The sequence below is a fragment of the Diabrotica undecimpunctata genome, chromosome 6 (genome assembly GCF_040954645.1).
Source record: "Diabrotica undecimpunctata isolate CICGRU chromosome 6, icDiaUnde3, whole genome shotgun sequence".
Taxonomy (NCBI): Eukaryota; Metazoa; Arthropoda; class Insecta; order Coleoptera; family Chrysomelidae; genus Diabrotica; species Diabrotica undecimpunctata.
Genome location: NC_092808.1, coordinates 137,941,394 through 137,964,323, shown reverse-complemented (window position 1 = coordinate 137,964,323; position 22,930 = coordinate 137,941,394). Strand labels below are relative to the sequence as shown.

Sequence of the window (22,930 nt, the reverse complement as noted above, 5' to 3'; positions counted from 1 at the left end):
GCATTGGGAAATTGTTGCCTGATTGCTAAGGAAGAACTGTCTATAACATATAGTCTTACCGAAGACCGAAAGTACAATAACAACTTTAAAAAATAAATTACTTGTTCGTCGTAGATAAAATATAGTATGCAGCTCGTTACAGTTTCCGCGCGTATCACAGTCTTAAATCGTTAAACAGCAAAATATGTCAGTCATGCTTGTGTCATATGCCCCGCGTCGTTTTATTTGATGTTTCATATATTGTAAGGCCTTTTTCTTCAATGTCTTGTACATCTATTATTATTCTCATCCATAATCGTTTGTGGCGTCGGTTGACGGGACTTTGTTGTGGACGGGAGTTTTTTCCTATTGGTCAGTGGCTTCATTCTGACATTAGCTACGGAAAAAAAGATGAATTGACAGTTGACGAATGGTTCGGTTCTTGGCTAAGGTTCATGCTCGGCCGGTAACGCAGATTCAACGCTTACTGACAGTGACGTCAGAGTAGTTCAAATGTTCCCGTCCTGCCTCGCCCAATACTCTGCTGATGTAAAAAAAGTTGAAAAATGGAACAAAAGATAACAAAACTGAAAACGACGAAACCTAAGAAACAAGATTCTAGATTTTAGAGTCAGGCTGTTCTTCAGAAAAACAGGAAGACTGGGAGGAAACTGGTAGTGGTGGGGATGATGTTGACTCCAGGAAACCAGAAAAGAGTATAGAAAAAGTTCTTAAATTGGTGCCCCTACCCTATTTTGCCAGTGTTGAATTTTCATACCAGTAGAAAAATCATTAAAATTAAATATTGAAATATTTTTTTAAACTTATTCTACTTCCACAATGTTTATGTGACAGTAATTAACAAAAATAAGCCTTTTAAGTCTTCATAAAATTAATAAAAAAAAATAATTAAAAAATATATTAGTGTTTACCAGTGGTGCATAAACGCATAAATATACCAATCGTCTTCATATTTAAACAAATAAAAAATTTCTAATTTTTTTTCATTTTTGATTTATTTACACTAATTTTTTTTATTATTATTATTAGCGTTACCGGTTAAAAAGTACCGTACCCTACAAAAAGTATTTTTGCCTTCTTTTTTTGTATTTGTTTCAATTTTATTACAATTCCTGATATGTTTGTAAGACATTTGTTATCCTATGATCCTGTTCCTATACTATGACTATGGCTATGTATATACCTATTAATTCTAATACCAAACCAATTGAGTATAAAAATAGCATGTGAAAAGTAGCCTGAAGTGTTGTTTAACAAGTGTATCCAATGACGAATACAAGAGAAAAAATTCACAGACAAGCAATGCGTAAAAGTGTTCAGTAATACCTACTTTTAAGAAAGATGAATGGCAATAATAGGCGTAACCGACTCTCAGGTCATAAACCTAACTGTTAATAAAATTTGACATGGGCATGGCGCAGATATTTTTCTGAAACCTTGAACTCGACACTCGACAGACGACCAAAACTTTCACTGAAATTTCATGCACTTGTGGTGTGGCCGTGAAGAGTTTATTATGGAATGCGAATTTTTATTTATCGTTTTTTCGCTTTAAAGAATGTCGCAAGAATAGGATATTATGTGAAACAGTTACAGGCTGGACGGATATATAAGTTTCTAATTAACACAGGATGTAATTTCTAATGGATTACGAAATCCAAAAGTATTAGTGAAATTGAAAGACTTTTTTGAGGCCGATAACCCGTTAAGATAGTTTGGCGCTAAGATTTTAACAATTGCTAATTTTGTGTTATGTTGGAGCTTTTAAAAATGATCCTTTTGAACCTTTTCTATTTTGCTGTTAATCAACTTAGCTTTGATATCATAAAAGGTAAATGTTTTAAATCGATTTTCGTTTTGGATAACTTATTGTTATATTAGATCTTTAGATTAAGAATTTATCTCTCTAGCTCACAATAATTATCATAGTTGTGCTATAGTAATGGCACCACCACCAAAAAAATCGTGATTTTTTACATTACATCACAAGATTATATCACTATCATCATTATATTTCTAGAACCCCATGTCGGTCTTAGCCTCCTCAAGAATTTTTTTCCTGTAATATCTACCCATCGCCTTGATTTTCTAGATATGGCTTATCTTCTTTGCTTATTGGGCATATGTTGAATAAAACAACCCGACCATCCTATATACTAAAAGGCTAAGCCCTTTTCTTGTGCGCAATACTCCTCCTAAACGGTGATAGGAGAATAATTTTTTCGCATAATTAAACAGATTGTTGAGTAGATTCTCCCTAAGGTTTAAAATTTAAAAAATTCGAACCGGTTTAAAAATGGCGGCCATAAAATGAATTTTTCCTATAGTAAAGTATAGGAATTCAATATTATACACAATGCAACAACGCGTCAATTCTCGAATGCTGGAATGCACCAACAAGTGTTTTCACTTAAGGACTAACGATAATGACCACTCAAAATTCGGGATCCTCCTGTCTCCGATTTTAATTTATGGGGTCTGTTTTACACTATCTGATGAGTTGGTATTTTTTTATTTTTATGTTTAGTTAGAAAGTATTCTGTTTCCAACAAGTGCAGCGTGTGTGAGGTGTTGTGATTAATATTTAGAGATTTAGACTACGTTTTGAGTTTAATACTTGAAGAATTAAATAATGAGGTAAGCATTACTTTGTTTTTAATTTATTATTTAGAAATATATTATTAATTTTGTTGGGAATAAGCCACAATTTTACTTTAAATTAGGTTTATTTTAAATAAATAAATAAAAAATAAACTTATTATAAAGTAAAATTGTGACGGATTCTCAAAAAAGTGGAACAGTAGGCGTAAGTGTATACGAGCGCGGAGCATCATACTGTTTTCTGTATTTTTTAAATTTAAATAATATTTAAATATAAATTTAGTTAGTTAGAGTTCTCAAACCGACTTCTTTTTCTTAAACGTGGAATTTTACAATCTAAAATATGCAAAAAAAAGTTACTTCCGGTTTTACTTCCGTTTTTTATTTAAGAGGGGCGGAGTCTAACAATCATATTGTTTCCGTTTCCTAATGTAAATCTTCCTGAAAATCCTAAAAAACTACTGTATCGATTTTCAATTTAAAAAAATTGGCGTCGATACAGTTTATTTTTAGGATTTTTGAGTGGATCGTTATACTCCGCCCCTCTTAAATATCAGCAAAACTTACATCAAAACTCGATGTCAAGTTGGTCCGCTAGTCGATTATTAAAAAGTTTATTAAATAATAAGCATGAGAATATTAACAAAACATGTGCTTACATCTAACAGTTTGACAAGAAGTGACAAAACCTACAAATCAAAATTCTTCCCTTTTCAAATCTTTTATATTCATTAGTCCAGAAGCTTACTCTAACACTCCCACTTATTGAAGATTTAACAACAAATATAAAAACAATTTCAACTTATTTAATATATTGTTAAAAACAATGCTTTGGTGAAACAATCGGCCACCTGATTGCTTGAATTGACATAGGTTACACAGATATTCTTGTTTTCACACTCATCTTGAACAAACTAAACCTATATATCAATATATTTTGTTCTTGTATGAAGTTCGTGTGCCTGTGTTAGCTTAATGGCAGATTAATTATCAAAAAAGATGTTGACACCAAAAGCCAAGGACACATATTCGGCCTCTGTCGTTGATTGTGCCACTATGTTCTTATTTTCTATTGTTTTATCTTCATTAATATTTACATTGCAGATCACTTCGATTCTTCTCCTCTGACCATCCCAAATAATTTGATGAATATCCATTATATCCAACAAATAATAATTTTCTTGATTGTGAATCAAACTTCTTACGGAACTGTTATGGTATCAACATGTAAGCTGCACTGCCACAAACTCTGATATGCTTTAGATCTGGTTTTTGTTTAAAACACTTTTCTAATGGAGTCATTTTTTGTACTTGACTTGAAACTGTTCATTTGAGAACATATACTGCAGTGCTTACAGATTCAGTCCACAATTCTTGTAACACATTTTTGTTGATAAACATAGTTCTCGCACTTTTAACAATTGTCTTTAACTGCCTCTCACTGTGGCCATTTTGTGGAGGTGTATATGAAGCTGAACGTTTATGTAATATACCATTTTCCCTGAAAAAAAAACTGAAAATCACTATTGATCTATACTCCTTTACTTTGGTCAATTCTTAAAATCTTATTTTTATTACATCTATTATATATCTATATTATATCTTGTTTCATTTTGAATCACTATTTTAAAATCCTTAAACTTGTTAAGAACATCTGACTTGTGTTTTAAAAAATAAACACTGCAGTAACCACTACAATCATCTTTAAATAAAAAAATATTTTGATCCACTTGGAGAGAAAATGTTTAATGGTACACATACATCTGTGTGAATCATTTCAACTGGTTTATCTGATCTGCTCCTTTGAGACTTTTATGGGATTTTCTTGACTGTTTCCCATACTGACATGTCTCACAGAAAAATTCTTTTTTGACTAATACTCTCATATTTTCTACTAAATTAGCTGTTTTCTTAATTATACTGAAGTTAATAGCTCATCATGTCATAACTGTATGCATGTTTTTCAAGCTAAATTACATTCTGTAATAGGCTTAACTCTAAATTGCATGACCCATAGATTGTTTCTATTCTGTTATCTGTCTTAGCTTCCACTGAAAAGAAGCTGTGACTAAGTTCAGGAATGTAGAGGGCTTTAGCTATAGTACAATCATACCAGTCACCTTGGATAAATGCCTGCATTTCAATGATACCTTTACCTTCTGCAGGAATCAACTTATTCTAACATACATAGGTTCAACTAGAGATTCTAACTTTGAAAACAACAATTTTTTACCAGTCATGTGTAGGCTTGCTCCAGAGTCATATATCCACTCACATTACTGGAAGTTAATGAGGACATGGAAGCAATATCACATATGTAAGCTAAATTACTTTCTAATGACCTATTTTTATCTTCATTTTTGGAATCATGTATAGTCTTTCTATACTCTCTGACCCAATGTTCCTTTCGTTTACAATAATCACAAGTGGTATTCTTCTTTCAGTCCTGTATATTTGTTTTCTTTTTACCAGTGGCTTTCACTTTATTTTGTAAAGCCTCTACTTGTAAAGCAAGACGGAATGTTTAAGAGTCATCACTATTCATTCTAGTTTCTTCAATAAACAATCTTGCTGCTAATTTTTTAAAATTTTGCTCATTACTAGCTACTGAGTGCCAGGCAGTACAAAAGGAATTAAATCTAAGAGGTTAACTATTAGTTACTTTGGAATAAACGGTACTATTACTAATAATTTCTTTAACGTCTTTAAACTTGTCTAATTAATAGCTCTATTGTTGATATATGCTCTGCATTTTATATTGCTAAAACTTTTGCCATAGTAACTCTTTAGAGATTTCTGTCTTTTGCTCATCTATTATCAGTAGAGCTCGGGAAATATGCATTTATAGAACCCTAAAATATGCATGCAAATATGTACAAAAAACAGTTGAAATGCAGAAATACTTGTATTGAAGGTATCTAATTAATTTTATGCTAAAGTCACAAAAATTATTTATTGAAATTTGTATTATCTACATCATTATATTTATTTATTCTTTGATTGATCATCATCATAATTCTTTATTATACTATTATTGCAGTTAAAACTATATATTGTTAACTGATTCTCTAAATTTTCTAGAGAAAATCTGTGTTTTCTATCTGATATTTGTTAATATGCTGAAAAACTTCTTTCTACTTCACGTGAAGTTAAAGGAACAAACTTAAAATATTGTATAATTGAAGGCTCTACCTGTAAAATTTAATTATCTTCACAATCCCACATCTTAATAATAATATTTATTTAAATTATTTTTTGATATCCCTTACTTTAACACTGCGCAGAATTTTTGATACACTTTGTTGGTTTCCCCAATGTGTTTAATTTTTTCATTTAATTAGTTGATAATTTCAATTCTTTGGTCTAATAAAATGTTTTGCTTTTCTAGTCTAGTAATTTCTAGTAAAGTCTAGTAAAGTAAAGTCTAGTAGTTTGGATTTGTGCCAAATTACTTTTTAATGACGGTTTTTTTAAAACGTCCACACATTTTGTTATAGCACCTGAGCTATCTACATCAAAACTACAAATGACGTCTCCAATTCCCTCAAAATTACCGGTTATGAAATTTACTGAATTTAACCATGTTCCCCATTTAGTTATCAGCGATTCATGTGGTAAAGGTACATTAGGTAAACGATCTTTATACGCCTGTTTTCGTAAAACCTTATTTTTCGGTCGAAACCGTGTCTCCTTATCATTGTGTTTTTTGTTTCATGTCAAAATATGCCTTGGTTCATTTTTTAGAGCCAAATGGATTTGCCACCCACAATTGAGGACTTTTTTAAAGATGATTATTTTGGAGTTATTTTGTCATACGACGAGGTGGTTTTGGTGACTGCTTTCATTATATCATATTGACACTTACATTTTGTTTACCTATGATTGATCATGGTTCTTAGTGTCAAAGATTGTGCGAAAGTCACTGCTCTAGTTAAAGATGGGCAAATTTATGAATATGTGGCTAGAGTACCACACACTTATCGTTCTACCATCCAAAGGGTAGTGGAACGTTTGATACGAAATAGAACAAACAAGCGTAAAGCGGGAAGTGGCAGGAAGCGCAAAACTACTGTTTTAGATGATCGGTGCAAACAAGAAATCAGCTTCAAGCTGTAGTATTCACAGTTCGTCGAAGATTACAGGATTTTGGTTTGCAAAGTTGCAGACCAGCAACTGGGTTTAAATTACTTCCACGGCACAGAGTGGCTAGACTATAATTTTCCAGGGAACATTTATATTGGAATTTAGGACAATGGAGTAATGTTATTTTTACGGGTAAGTCAAGATACTGTCTTCACTCATCAGATGGGAGAGAACGAGTATGGCGTCGAACTGGAGAGAGATTTTCGCAAAATATCGGCGATGATTTTCTTTTAATGCAAGATAATGCGCGACCCCACTCTGCAATGTGTGTCACACAATATTTAAAGAAAGTTGGTATTAATAAAATGAACTGGCAAGCGTGTTCGCCAGATCTGAAGCCAATATAGCACATTTGGGACATGCTTGGTAGAAATATTAGAGGTCGCGAAGTCGCACCAGTCTCAATTAACGAACTTCGCTTGGCTCTAGAAGAGGAATGGCAAAACATCCACCAAGATAATATTCGCAACCTCACAGACAGCATGAGCCGACGTATACAGGTAGTTATAGAGGCTACGGGAGGCAATACAAAGTATTAAGTTATTTTTTCGTAGTTTTTCTTTGTTATTTGCGTACTTAGGTTAAGTTACATTTAAGTTGTTTTTTTTTATGTTTTGTTATTGTTATCATTGTTTATTAAAACCAAGATCATGTCGTTGCTTTTAACCATTATTTAAATACAGTGCTTCTGGGATGTCGATATGACATTCCTTCGATATCAGTCACCAAAGCCTCCATCGTCGTAGTACAAATTAATACAAAAGGTAATGGTAATAATAGAAAAAGTGGTTAATTGTGGGTGGCAAAGTCATTTCGATCGTAAAAATTAACCAATCCATATTTTTACATGAAACGAAAAACATAACACTAAGAAGACCTGGTTGCAACCAAAAAATAAGGTTTTACGAAAATCCGCTAGCGGAATTATTCCACAGGATGTTTCAAATTTAGGATAAAAGCTCACCTTTCGACTAACCCCGTATAATAAGTCAAATAAAAATTTTTTATTAAAAAACTCAATATACTAAATTAAAATATATAAATTTTTACACAGTGTGCTAAAAAAAATAATCAAAATAGGGGTAAAAATAAAACAACTGAAATACTTTGAATTTGACCAAAATTTTCTCAGTTCCGTTTTTTTACATCTGAGTGTTAATATAGATACAATAATAGAAAATATAATAAATGATTTCTTAAAAGGATTTTCCAATTAAACATTACAATTTCAAATCCAAGTAGAGCTCATCCATATTACAAAAGTTACTTCTCGTGGCATAATTTAATAAATTTATGATAAAAGTTTTCTTTTTAAATGATTTATTTGAATAGAACAACAATAACCGCAGAAGTAATATAACGACTTTTGTGACAGATGTAAGGCGACATTATTTTGCACTGGGATATTAAAATCAGAATAGAATCTGTGATAGAAAGTACGCTTCGACAATGTTATTGTGAAGTGTTCGTTACAAAGTGTGTTGATAGGTTAACAACATCGACTGTGGTCGTATATTTTTAGATTTTTACTTTCTTTTGATCTTGTAGGTATATGAAAAGTTTCATCATCATTTTAGCTTCTCCTGTATTTGCTTGCTGTTTAAATTTATATAATATATTAATGGACTAAACAAAACATTTTGTTTTATTTATAAATACCCTAAACAACTTTTATATCATATTGGACTCAGCACACTAAAATACAAAAGATACAGGTAATTTTATCAAAAAAGTTTTTTTATCGTTGGCCTGTGAAGGGTAGAGTTGGACAAAACGGGCTTATAGCTAACGTTATTTGAGTCATAACTATTTGACTCTGCTATTGATATATACTTCCTCTTAAAGTACATTCATTTAGCAAATTCCCATCTGTAAATATGAGCACGTGTTGATATTCGCCGTCTCATTCGTCAAGAGGCTATTAAATATAATTTATTACCTTAAGCCAGACAGATTCTCATGTTACAGATCCAAACTTGCCAGCATTTTAAATTCAAATTGTATCGTGTTGATTTTTAAGTTAATACATTGTGTTATATTTATGTTATAGTTATTGTTAAGTTATTTACTGGTCGCGTTATTTTTTAGAGTTTAGTTTAATTGTGATATAATGATTAAATTTCAAGAAATTCTTACACTAACAGTTTCAAAAGTAAATATTTTTAAAAATCACATGATACACATCAGTACGACCCTGTTTGGCTTTCACGTGCTTCTATTGACAATTGGGAATTTGTAAAATGAATAGGGTTTAACTATAAGTTCTTCATTGATCACTTCGTATTTTTAGAATAGCTACGATAACATTGAAAAAGTCAATTCTTTTTTTAATGTCAAAGTATCCCGTTTTGTCCACCTGTTCGGGTAAAACGGAATGGTTTTTGAATGTGAATAAAGACGATATTAAAGTTAAATATATTGACTTGAAAAAAAAAACATTCATATAACATTAATATTAAATAAATTTATAGTTTAATACCGACAAAAATTGCATGAGTATGGCTCACCATCATTCTCTACCCCGTTGTAAGCTTCGTGGGCCCAAAGTCGACATTGCCCACACATTACCCAACGATCATCTAATTTTAATTTGGAATACTGTTCCAAGGAATAAATGCAAACTTCGTCTTCATCATCTGAACGGCTATCCATTTTATTTCTTTCTTTTTTTTTTTTTCTTGGTTTTGGAATATATTTCTTATTTTTTCAAGCAAGGAAAAATATTTTTTACAGCAAAAATGGCTCTAGCTAGAGATGTTGGTTCAGGGGTACGAAGTTTAACGGTTGGATGTCTTTTTAGAAAACTGTATAACCAAGCTTCACCGGCCATTTTGTGTCTCTAATATATGGATTATCTAATCCATTGTATTGAGCTAACTGAAAAGCCCAACTTCGAAAGTAATTCAAAGTAAAACCACATAGTCCTGATTTTATTAACAAAATGTGTTCCACCAACTCCTCCTCTTGTTCCGCTGTGAAAACCAGTCTGAGATGACCTAATTCTTTCTTTGCTGAATTTTCTCGTTCGAGAGTTCCATTTTTAATTTCTTTTTACTCTGGCTTTAATAGTTGTTCGAGGTATCCCAAATTCTGTAGAAGCCTGAAGATAACCCATTCTTCCGCCAAGAACCTCTTCCACTGCTTGGCGTATACTTTCCTCATTTCAAGACTGCCGATTACTTTTTCTTTTATATTTTCCCATATTTTAATAAAAATAATACTAAAAAAAATTAAATTTAATATGCTTGTTAAAAGTATCTTCGTTTTGGTTGGACGAAACGCGATAGTATCCAGTTTTACCCAACCACTCGACATCCAATTTTACCCAACTAAACACTGAATAATGTTTTGAAATTTTTTAACAAAAAGAAACAGTTATCATAATCAAAAACATCGCAAAACACACTCATATTATATAGATTATATAGAGGAACATAAAAAATACTCACCGGTATTTATTTTGTTGTTTTAAACTTTATAATTCTTAACTAACTACGGATGAAACTAATTAGCAGAACCTTACTTTTTCAAACTAGCATTTGCCACAAGCCACAGATCAAAAATTAATCAGAGTAACCTCCTGCTACATGCAAATAGACGGTATCTGTAGTAATTAACATCCCCGGCCATTAGATAGCGCCGCTTATTTTTAAATTATAGTCGGTATCCCGTTTTACCAGACTTTCCTGTTTTAGCCAACTCTCCCATATTATACACCGCTGTTTAATAATATATTGTTGTGTTACTCAACACTTCTAGTTAGTAGATGTGATTGATAAAACTTTTAAATAAAAAAAAATAAAACCTTTTTTTATAAAAAAAAATTCTGGTGGTCTATTGAGCGTCAAAGTTTTCAAATCGATCCTTTAACAATAAAAACAAATCAGAACCCTTTCATTCTTGTTTCATAAATGAAAATATATCCCATTTTACGTATTGCAAGGAAATGGAAGCTGCAACTCTTCAGAATTATATATTATTATATAAAATTAATAAAACTTATTATACAAACTAAATAAATTACTAATAAATAAATAATAGAGCGAGCTAAATCTTAAAAATGATCTATATCTAGGTACTTAAAAGTAATAAAATAAATTATTATCTTAATAAATATCATTTGGCAATAAGTATATACATATCAAATCTTAAATGTAGGTTCTAATAATCCTTCTAGAAGCGTTATCTCCCGCATCATACATCCTGTGATGACTATACCCTTCATCTTCATAAGATGTAGAATGACTGTGAGATTCAGAATATTTAGGCTGTTTCACAATTTCGAATGTTGTTTGTTCTTGTCCACCACTGACCAGTTTCTTTAATCCTAAAATCGCTGATAGCAGCAGCGCCATCTTACCCATTATCAAAGCAAGTCCCGACATGACAGCAATACCTTGATAGGCTATTGCTAAAAAGGTTCCTTTAATTGCAAGTGCCCAGTACAGAGCTGCGTTATTTCCACCTCCTTTGTTTTTTCGCTTTCTTCCCTCTTCGACTAGCTCAGGGACTTTGATTTCTAATTGATGGCTATCCATAAACCTACAACAAGTAAATTTTTTTAAAGCCAACACAGTAAGTATAAAAAAAAAGAAAAAATAACTAAAATTATAGAATATGATATAAATCGTAAATAGTTTACCCTTGATCTTTCATTGCATATTTTTAATTAATATATACACTAGCGGCCAAAGCTCTGGAAACTTTACAAAATTTTAGTTTTGTCATCAGCATTCTTTTTTTTTTCTTCTTCTTCTTCTTCTTCGCGCGACTAGGATTACTCCTGTTTGTCTGCCTCTTATTCTGTTTCAGTCATTGTTGACTGTACATTATCTTTCTACCTTTTTGGCGGCCTTCTAACGGGTCTTCTGCTATACAGCTTGTTGTTTTTACAGATGTTCGCTAATCTATCTAGTCCCATTCGGTTTACATGTTCGTTCCAGTTTTTTTTCTTTTTTTTATCCACTTATTAATATTTTGAATTTTGCATGGTTCGCGGATACTTCTGTTGGTTTGTCTGTCTCTTAATGATATGCCCGCTATTGATCTTAATATTTTCATTTCGATATTGTTGATTTGTTGTTTCGTCTTTCTTGTATCGGTCCTTGTCTCCGCTGCATATGTTAGGATTGGTCTTACTGTTGTCTTGTATACTTTCATTTTGCTTTTCGTGGTCAGATATTTGTTTCTCTATATGGTTTCTCGGAGGCAACCACTTACTCTTGCCGCTTTTGATGCTTGCCTTGTGGTCTCTGTTCTTATATCCCTGTCACTAGTGATCTCTACTCCTAGGTAATTGAATTTCATTACTTGTTCTACAATTTTGCCGTCTATTTCTAGTTTGCCTCTACGCGGCTCTTTACTGATTACTTTTGCTGATTACTGATACATTTAGTTGTTTCTACTGATATTCTCATATTAAGTTTATTTGCTGTGATATTGAAGGTGTAGAGCTGCCTTTGTAGGTTATCTTCGTTATCAGCAATTAGTACTGCATCATCGGCATAGCATAGTATCGTAATTTTATGCGCTCCCATATTATTTGATTCATCACCATATTGAGTAAAAATGGGCTGAGCGAGTCTCCTTGGCGGATTCCTCCTTTTAGTTCTATGCATTCTGTTTCCCCTGTTGGCATTATAACTCTGGTCTTGTTGTTCTTGTTAATTTCATTAATTGTCCTTATTATCTGATGGTATATTTGTTCAGCTTGTAATAAATTTAAGATGTCATTTCGCTATTTTTTTCACAAGACTTATTTATAAAATTATCTGCAATTTTATTGCATCGTTTTATGCTTCTACATAATATGTAACGTCTATTTTAAGAGAAAAAACCCTCTAAAAGTTTAAAAATAAGTAAAGTAACAGCCGTTAGCTATTAGTAGATATATTTTAAAAAAATGATACAATGATTATTATCAAGAAAATTTGTGTTTGGTAGGATAATCTTAGTATTTTAGGACAGACTCGATTCTGCGAGGCATGGAGTTCACGAGACAAGCCAAATCTTCTGGTGTAAAAACTCTTAACTAGTTTTGAATAATGGCTTCTACCAGTTCTCTCTGGTTACTTAGGTTTCACCGTAATAGTAACACTTTCAGCCTTGACCATAAATTTTCTATCGGATTTAGATCGGAACTATTTTCAGGCCAAGGCAGGACAGTAATGTCATGGTTTCTTAACCATTACATGGAAGCCTTAGCCGTATGACAAGGCGTTCCATGCTGCTTGCTGCTGGAAGATGTACTGTTGTGCATCACTTTCAAACAAATCTCTGTTAGTCGGCAGCAGTTTGGATTGCATTATATCTTCCCAAAGATCGAGATTCTGGTTTCATTACTTCAAATTACCTTACTCCACTGTTCTTCTCTTCAGCCTCTGTATGCCAAAGCCCAATCAATGCGTTTAAGCATCTGATTTTAGTTCAGGAACGGTTTTTCACAATAGCATTAATTTCTTTCACAACCTAAACCGAAGATAAAAAGAGAGTATTCTTGGATAAACCAAAATATTGGTCCCAATTTTTCCGACTAGAAGCCATTAAGTGAACCAAAAAATTTTCTCACGCCTTTACAGTTGTGGACCTAATTACACATTTTAGTAGTCTATATGCATTTCACCACAATCGCTCTGGAGATATCAATTAAAATGAAATTAGGTGTTTCTTTGGTATATTACTTGAGATGTACTAGGAAAACAACGATGACGCATGGTGTAAGTTGGTGTATTCGGCTATATTGTGAGATAGATAAAATTTTATTATACAAAATATACATCTTTCTGATAATACTGAATTACAGAAAGGCGATAAATGTGCTAAAATGCGTCCGCTATTTGACATAATCAATAAAAATTTTCATATGTTTCGCCCATTTGAAGAACATCACAGTGTTGATGAAGCGATGGTCCCTTACTATGGGCAGCATGGATCAAATCAGTTTATCCGAGGTATCCCATTAGATGGGGCTATAAATTATGGGTCGGAACCACAAAACAGGGATACGTCGAGTGGTTTGAACCTTATCAAGGTGCCAAAACTCCACTTTCTGATACAAACAAGGAATTAGGATTAGGAGCCAGTGTCGTATTGTCATTTGCCGATAAATTGCAGTCTAATAATCCAGGTACGCCGTTTTACTTATTCTGTATTCTATTTGTCTGTTATTCTATTTTTTTACCTCACTTTTATTACTACGTGAGCTAACAGCAAGAAATTTAAAATGCACTCGAACACTTCGAGAAAATCGAGTTCTGGGTTGTCTTCTAAAAAATTCCACTCTTTTTAAAAAAGATCAGAGGGGTGTATTTGAATACTTACTCGTAGAAGACGAAAATTTTATAGTATATAAATGAAAAGAAAGAAAAGAAAAGTATACTCATCCCACTGCCATTTATGATAAAAAAATATAATGAAAATATGGGAGGAGTAGACAGTGCTTCAAATTAGAGGCATTTGAACTGTGGATGTATCGCAGAATCCTGAGAATATCATGGACCGAGAGAGTCACAAATGTCGAGGTCTTGAGAAGAATGAATAAAGAAAAGGAAGTCATATTTACGATCAAAAAACGAAAACTGCAATACTTGGGACACATTACAAGAGGCGAAAGATATGACCTGCTTCGAATAATTATGCAAGGGAAAATAGCAGGAAAAAGGTCCATAGGAAGAAGACGAAACTCCTGGCTAAAGAATCTACGGAAATGGTATAGCTGTAGCAGCAACGAATTGTTTTGGTCAACAGTTTCGAAAATACGTATAGCCCTGATGATCGCCAACCTTCGGAACGAAGATGGCACTTGAAGAAGAAGAAGACAGTGCAGACCAAAACATAAGCTTATACAGAATAGGTATCAGAAACAAGAAATGGTACTTTAGTTTATTTTTGCATTGTCTTGATATGGCACAATGCCTGGCAATTGCATAAAAGTAGTGGTGGGAATATGGATCACCTAGCATTCAGAAGATGCATAGCGTCAGGATTACTGGAAATGTATAAGAAAACAACTAAACGCGGACCGTCAAAAAAAAGTCAACCTACACATTTTGAGTCAAGGTACGATAAATTAGACCATATCGTCATTTATCAAGAAAAACAAACAAGGTGTGGTGTATGTCATAAGCAGGCATAGTTTAGATGTAACAAGTGCGATGTTGCACTTCACCCTAAATCATGTTTTTTAGTTACCATAATAAAAAATAACTTAAATTTTTATAATTAGTTTTATTTATTGTATAATGAAATCGTTGATTCTTAAGTAGCTTGAATTCCCACTGTTGGTTTTAACATACACCTGATAACTCAAAAACGGCCAAACTAAATAAAAAATTTTATTTGTAAAACTCGTATATAATATTGTAAAGTAGAAAGCCATTCATAGCCATAATTTATTAAAAATTTTGGGATAAAAAGTTTCAGGAGTACCTGGGTTAATTATCCTAATTAGACGTTATCTTTTACAAATACGAATTTGCCTGTAGACACAAACGAAAGGTTAGTCGGTATTCTCTTCTGTTAATTTAGGGAAAAACCATAATGGGTAAAACACGTTTGACTTCTTAAAATTTAAAAATACTAAATTTTGAAGATAGGTAAAAAGAATGAATCTGCATGATTGGCTAGGAAGAACGAGGATAGGAGAATAGGAGAGTAAGACGACTTGAAAATTGAACCAGGAGATTTCAATCATTAAGTTGTTACCATCCAGAATGAGAAGTCCAGTTTAAGAACAGTGTGTAAAAGTATAAGTTGTTGTTTGTAAGTTAAATTGGTGATAGTTAGCAGAATAGTTGAAGGCGAATCGAGACCAGTTTGAGAATTTCAAACTCCTTGTGTCCGAAGAGCCTTCTAAATCTATAAGTAAAGAAAGAAAATTTATATAAAGTGTGTACAAGAAAACTAGTCGAGGCGGGTAAACCGTTTGGCTAAAAGAGTGCCAATATTATTATTTTGAAACGAGTCGGAATTTTAATTTTGGAGGAAATTTGGTGTTGATTGGTGTAACAGTTTTGGAAGGAGGAAGCAGAGCTACACGTGTTTGGATAATTGGACAGTTTTGCGGGAACACAATCCGGAGACTAAATCAGTGTCTGTCGGGAAACATCGCAGAGAGTGAAGCAAAAAGGTCAGTCAATTTATTTGTGAAATAAGCGTTGGATTTGTACCATACATGTTTTTTTAAACCAATATTATAAAGTAAGTGATTAAAAAGAATAAAATTTACAGATCAGAATATTTTAAAAAATTACTAACAGAACAAAGACCAGAATTTACTAACGTCAAATACAACACGATTGGTATACGTATAAATTCATCACCATTACAAATGAGTATATCAGAGATGATAGAAATAACCAAATCTCTGAAAAATGGAAAATCCCCTGGTTCTAGTGACATCCCTGCAGAATTACTGAAAGCCGGCACAGACAAACTCCAGGAACAGTTAAAAAAACTCTTTCAAGACTGCTTAAATGGGGCCGAATTACCAAAAGAATGGAAATTATCTATCATGTCAACTATCCACAAAAAGGACAGTAAGGATCAGTGTGAAAATTACAGAGGAATTGCGGTAAACAGTAGGATGTATGGGAAACTTATTAAGAACAAAATAGAAAATGACAATAGAGATTAAGAAGCAGAGAAACAAGCTGGTTTTAGAGCTGGACGATCCACAGTAGACCACTTGTACTCTATTACGTAAGTTATTCAGAAAAGAAACAGCCGTAATAAAGAAGTTCACCTGGTGTACGTAGACTTACAAAAAGCGTGACAGCGCTTGAGGGGTACATGACAGTGTACCCCTCAGTAAACTATGGTCAACCCTACAGCAAACCAACATTAAGCATGGTCTGATCAAAGCCGTCCAAAGTCTGTATAATGAAACGACTGCAAAAATTAAAACGGGATCAAGGATATCTAAGGAATTTAAGGTCACGAAAGGACTAAAGCATGGTTGCTGTATTTCGAATACCCTTTTCAAAATTTATCTGGAACAAGCACTCAAGCTGTGGAAAAGAAAATGTAATGGCATGGGAATCTCTCTAAATGACGAGACTACACTGTACACCTTATGTTTCGCTGATTACTCAAGATCATGACGACTTCAGTTACATGACTCGGAAGCTAATAGAAGAATATAACAAATGGGGTCTCGAAGTCAACATTAAGAAAACTGAAACCATGTGTATTGGAGGGACAAAGCAGTCCATTATATTAGACGATGGGGTAGAAATTAGACACTGTGATGAATACAAGTACCTGGGTATGAAGCTAACTCAATATGGAACACTCGATGCTGGTATATAAGCCAGAAACATACAGGGTAGAAAAGCCATATCCATGATGAACGGCATTGTGTGGGACCAAACAATATCTAAAGCGAACAAACAACTCATATACAATACCGTACTTAAAAGTGTAATCACATATGGCAGTGAAGTTTGGTCAATGAAACAAAGAACAGAGAAACTGTTACTAGCAAAAGAAATTGACTTCTGGAGAAGAGCAGCAGGCAAATCAAGAAGAGATCGGATACCAAATGAGAGAATACGAGAAACGATGGGAGTCAAGCATACAATAGTTTATGACATAAAAACAGTTAATATGGTACGGCCATGTACAGAGAATGCCAGATGACAGGATTCCGAAACATATTTTGACGTGGACACCACAAGGAAGAAGAAAAAGAGAAAGGCCGAGAAGAAGGTGGAGAGAGGGAATTGAAAAAGAACTAGAGGAAAGAAAATCCCTCCAGGCCTATGGTTAAATAGAAAAGAATGGCGGTTAGGAGTCAGAAGGCGTCGGAGAACGCTGTAAACCAATAGTAGTAGTAATAGTAATTTACAAATCAGATAATTGGCACTTTATAAAATTTTGTTTGTTTTTTTAAGAAAGTTCTTCTTCTTCCTATGCCGTCCCCATTAACGGAGGTTGGCGACCACATTTTTAAAAGCTTCTCTGTCTTTTGCAACGTGGAATAATTCGTCTACAGTCATGTTTGTCCAGTCTCGAATATTTCGCAGCCATGACTTCCTCTTTCTACCTATTCCCTGCCATCCCTGCATTCCCTGATATTTTTGCTATCGACTCTACCCTGCATGATGACCTGCAGAAGACTATATTTATTATTTCTTAGTATGTGTCCAAGGTATGCAGTCTTGCGTACTTTTATCGTTATTAAGAAAGTTAAATAGAACAATTTTTACAGTAAATTAAATAACTTGGTTTAACAGGGAGATAACAAAATGAAGTTTTCTTTTGTTCTGAGGAATAGATATCTTTATCTTTATTTTTATATTTCTATATGGTATTAAAATAAATGGTGTATTTTTTAAAGGTCATAAATTGTGTATATAATATTTATTCTCCTTGTCTATTCTAAAAAAAGCCAGCATCCAGAAAATACTAGAAGCCACGAATTGAAGGTAAAATATTTTTGTTTGCAGTAAAGAACCCTGAGATAATTCAATTAAATTTAACTTAATTTAAACATAAATACAAAAAGTTATTAATGTTGAGGTAATTCGGATAAGTAAACAAAAAAATTGCTAAGCATGATCAAAGAGAAGAAAATATAATAGGTAATTATCGTATTAGAAGCTAAGTACGAGGAAAAAGATTAGTAGGAAGACGCCAGAACTCATGTTGTCGAAGGACCTAAGGAGATGCTTTGATGGCTTATCCACAGAAATATTTTTGCAGCAGTTTCTATATCTACAATTGATATTTGTATCGCCATTCTTCGAAAGGGAACGGCGCAACAAAAGAAGCAAAGTAATGGCTTGTATTTTTTAGCAGTCTTTTAGGAAATATTTAATGCTTCAAACAACATATAAACAATAAAAAATTGACATTTAATTACCTAGTAGCAGTATCACTCAACATGCCATCTAACACTTCTGTATCAAGCTGTTCTAACTTTGTATCATTTAATTGTAACGCTGACTGTAGATCCCTCGATTGCCTACTATTGGCCACTAGATTGACACCGTCGAACAAATTTAACTGTTTTAACATAACTGCTCTATTCGCCACTTTAAGTGCCTGTATTTTGAAGCATTTAAACATTTCGTCCTTACTCGCACACTGGTGAAATGCCCTTTCTAACACTTTAAATCCGCTATTTTCGGCACTAACCACTAGTAGAGAGGCTGTTAAGAGTAATATGGACTTAAAAGCCATTATTGTTGGATCTAAACTAAGCTGCAGTTGTTAGAAAAATTGCATTTTATTTCTTTGTGTTCGTGAATCTTTTAGAGCGTATTAAGTTTTACATTTTATCGCGATTAAGAAAAAAATTCACGCGATACAAAAATCAATGCACAAGAGAAATTGAATAATGATTATTTAGGTTATGTATATGAGTAATCTGGAACGCGCTAATGAACTAATTCTGTAAATGCTGCAAAATAACGCGATGCACTCGTGATATTATGTAGTTGTGGTGTCAGTGTACTTGAAGCGGAAAGGCGGATGCATTCATGCAAATAAAAGTGACAAGGTTACGACGAAAGGATTTTTTTACGATATTACTTAATGACTGCTTGCAATGAATCGTTTTTCTACACTCAGATAAATATTGTATTTAATATTTCAAATTTTAAATGGTAAATCAATATGATATAGATATACTTAACTACATATAAACATTAAAGAATTTATTTCACTGAGTGACCAAATAAAGTAGACAAAGAATTTCAGTATATGATTAGTAAAATCTTTTTAATGGTCAACTTAAACACCCTCTATTTCGGAAACGATCAATATTTTACCAAAGCATTATTTGTGTCCTATTTTGATTGAGACACCCAGTATACCTATTGATACAGGATTCCTAAGACTAACCGCTGTAATGCACGTGAATATTCATGATCCAATCCAATAGATAGTCGTAGTAAAAGAGTCAAAATCCGAAACGGATATTGGCATTACCAGAATGAGTACAGTCTTGAAAACCATATTCATCAGACGTATTTTGAATAGCATTAATTTTATTTATAATTTATAATCTTGGAATTAATTATATTAATATCTTTTAATTAATAAATGCATACTTTCCTTTTTTAACTCATTATTTCACTAATAACTGTTCTCATTAGTTTTAAAGAAAGCACATTTTTAATTAGTAGCGCCTTTTATCATGTTTTCGATTTTATTGTTCGCCATAACATATCTTTATTTTTTAATTTAGTATACAACCATCTTTTTGACTAATTTTTTGTAAAAATATTATCTAAATGTTTCCTGGGTTTGTCGGTCTATTGTAAATAAAAATACTTAATTGCTTAAACGTTTCGGCAATTTGCCATTTTCAATAAGCACTTTATTCTATAAACATTACATTATACAATTATATTTCATGTTTACACTTACAAGTTTAATGCGAATCATCTCCAATATGCATTTTTTGTTGTAATTTTGTTCGTTTTCCAAAATCTGTATATTTTTAAAATCAAAAGAATTTCTATTTTCTAGGGCATGTTTGACTAGGGGTGTTGTGATTAATCCGTTGGTTTTTACACTATGTTTGTGTGCAACAATCCTTCTATGCAGGTTTTGGTGTGTTTGCCCAATATATGTTGAATTACAGTCTTTACAATTTATTTTATAAATTACATTTGATTGATGATCTTTATTAACCAGTTTGCCCTAGAGTGGCCATGAGTTCGCCTATCTCAGCACCAGTGCAAACTTAATAATGAAAATATTAGATAACCTTGTTAGTTATCGAAGGCAGTTAGGGCTCTTTTTGCATTCATTCCAAAACCGACTTGAGAGACTGTTTAGAGAGCTATCTCTCTAAGCAGTAGATAGCCACATCGTGCACCGTTCAGATTCCGGGGACGGTGCACAAGATTGCTCAAGTTGGTCTCGGGGTCATCGAAAGGTAGTGCCAGAAACAGTAACTGGTAGTTATTCCTGAGAAGACTGCTGCATTAGGTACTGTTTCTGGTACTACCTTTCGACGACCCCTAAAGCAGCTTGCGCTAACCCGTGCACCATCCCTGGAATGTGTCTTTTGACCAGCAAGACTATACTAACAGTTTAAGCTTATGCAGACATTATCTAATCATACCTTATACAAACATGCCTAAATATTTAATGTAAGCTTACCTTTAACATCTATATGAAGATGTCTAGAGCCTAAACTCGAAGAAAGTTTTAAGGGTCTTTTCGTTAGTGGAAAACAAGCTCCCATTGGAAAAGAGAGTAGACGTTCTCACAGAACACGTCTTCGTCTTTTGGGGCATTATACGTGCTCTGTGCGTCCTTCCCAATGCGTAGGCAGATTGGTACGCTTTGTCCTCTTGGGTTAGTTTTTGCGTTATTTTTACTAAAGAATTTTTTATATCAGATCTAAAAATGTCTTTTATCTTATTTTTGCCTCGACAGGAATTAAGATATACGATATTGTATTATAACCAAGCCAAAGATTTCTTCGAAAGAGCTTCAGTAATGACTTGTACGTTTCTGTATGATATTTTCTGGAGCCTAATAGCATCTAGTTTAATGAGAATGTGCATGTGAGAGAGAAATTTCGTCAAAGGAAATTTCGTGGGATCCCCACATGTAGCTGAGCAGTTCCACTAGCTCAGCTACATGTGGGGATCCCATAGAGTCGTGGGGCAGGTATGTAGAAGAAAGCAGTTACCTTTACTGCTAAGAGTTTCCACGAATAAACGTCCAGTAGCTAGAAGGTAAATAAATGTTTGGTTAACGCAGCGGCGTTTGGTATCACAGCCTTATTCTGAAGCCTTTTGAAACTTTTGAAACGTAAAATTTACCCTAACAACTAGGCGCAGGACTCTCTGTTATGCAAAATAGTAGACTAATATAAGTTAAAACTGGAATATACTCGTAAAAAACTCTCGTTAGACTACACTGCTGAGTTCCAAGCAGACAAAAATGTAGCACAAATCATATTGGAAAGATCTTAAGAGATAGTATTGCTTGTCAAATTTAACGTGATACTTGGCCGATTTGAAATTAGGCTCCACCCACGATGCGCATTCGACCACAACACAATTCGTTTTTATTATTTCTTTGCCCTTCGAAGTGCAAGGTACTTGTATAGTCTGCGACAAAGTTTTTTTTATTTTACTTATGTTTAAAGTTACTGTGTGTTGAAGAAATATCGTATTACAATAGATTTGACTTTTTAAATAATTATTGTTAAGTATTTTAAATTATAAACATGGATTTTCATTCAAAATTAGAAGGCAAAGTCTTGTCTGGACAAACGAGGGAGTTAATAGCAACTGTAATTATTTTTATGCAGAGAGAAGCGATGCAAAATCCGCATGTTAAAGATTTTAAAAAAGTTCAAGAGCGTGCTTCCTTAGCAACGGGAGTAAGTATAGCCACTATAAAACGGATCTCTCGTGAAATGAAAAATATAGAAGAAGGTGCTTCTACATAATTTTCGACGCCTAACAAAAGAATGAAATCTGCCCCAAAATCCAACTTGGACGATTAACTTCGGCGTATAATAATAAATTATGTCACGGAAAAACGAGTTCCTACATTGCGATATATTACAAAAAAATTAATGAAGACAATATTTATACAGGGTCGCATGAAACTTTGAGAAAAGTGATGAGAGATATGGGATTTCGATGGAAGAAAGCGAAGAATAACAGGAAAATCCTAATGGAAAAATCAGATATACAAGTGCTCCGGAGGAAGTTTCTTAGAAATATTAAACAATATAGGGAAAAAAATCGGCCCATAATTTACATGGATGAAACTTTCATCCATGTAAATTCATTCATATATTCATTCATTCCTCTTGCACAAACCCAGAAATAAAACTTATGAAATAGATCAAATTATGAACAATGCAGGTCACTCTGTCTTAAGACTACCTCCCTACCACCCGGACTTAAATCCAATTGAGTTAGTGTGGGCTGCTCTAAAACAATATGTGGCAAATAGAAATGTAGATTTTAAATTTAAAAATGTTGAAACATATTTAAATGATGAGTTTTTCTGCAAATTTTCGCAAGATGAGTGGAAAAAATATTGCGAGCATGCTATTTCTTATGACCATTATTAAATGGAAAAGGAACCAGCTCTAGACTTAATTGTAGACGATTTAATAATACATTTGCAGAAAGATAGTGACACTGATAGTGTGGATTCTCTAGAAAATAGTAGTTCGGAGACAGAAGACGAACTTTAATTT

At 33.1% G+C, this 22,930-nt stretch overlaps 1 protein-coding gene across 1 annotated transcript; it reads right to left on the bottom strand.

Moving 5' to 3' along the window:
* Positions 1 to 9,404: 9,404 nt before the first annotated feature.
* LOC140442857 (uncharacterized) lies at positions 9,405 to 19,129 on the bottom strand. Its single transcript, XM_072533822.1, has 2 exons — positions 18,608 to 19,129; positions 9,405 to 11,286 (listed from the first exon to the last, which is right to left on the bottom strand). Exons 1-2 carry the CDS (start codon positions 18,925 to 18,927, stop codon positions 10,893 to 10,895), a joined length of 714 nt encoding a protein of 237 aa, XP_072389923.1. The 5' UTR covers positions 18,928 to 19,129; the 3' UTR covers positions 9,405 to 10,892.
* Between the last annotated feature and the right edge of the window lie 3,801 nt (positions 19,130 to 22,930).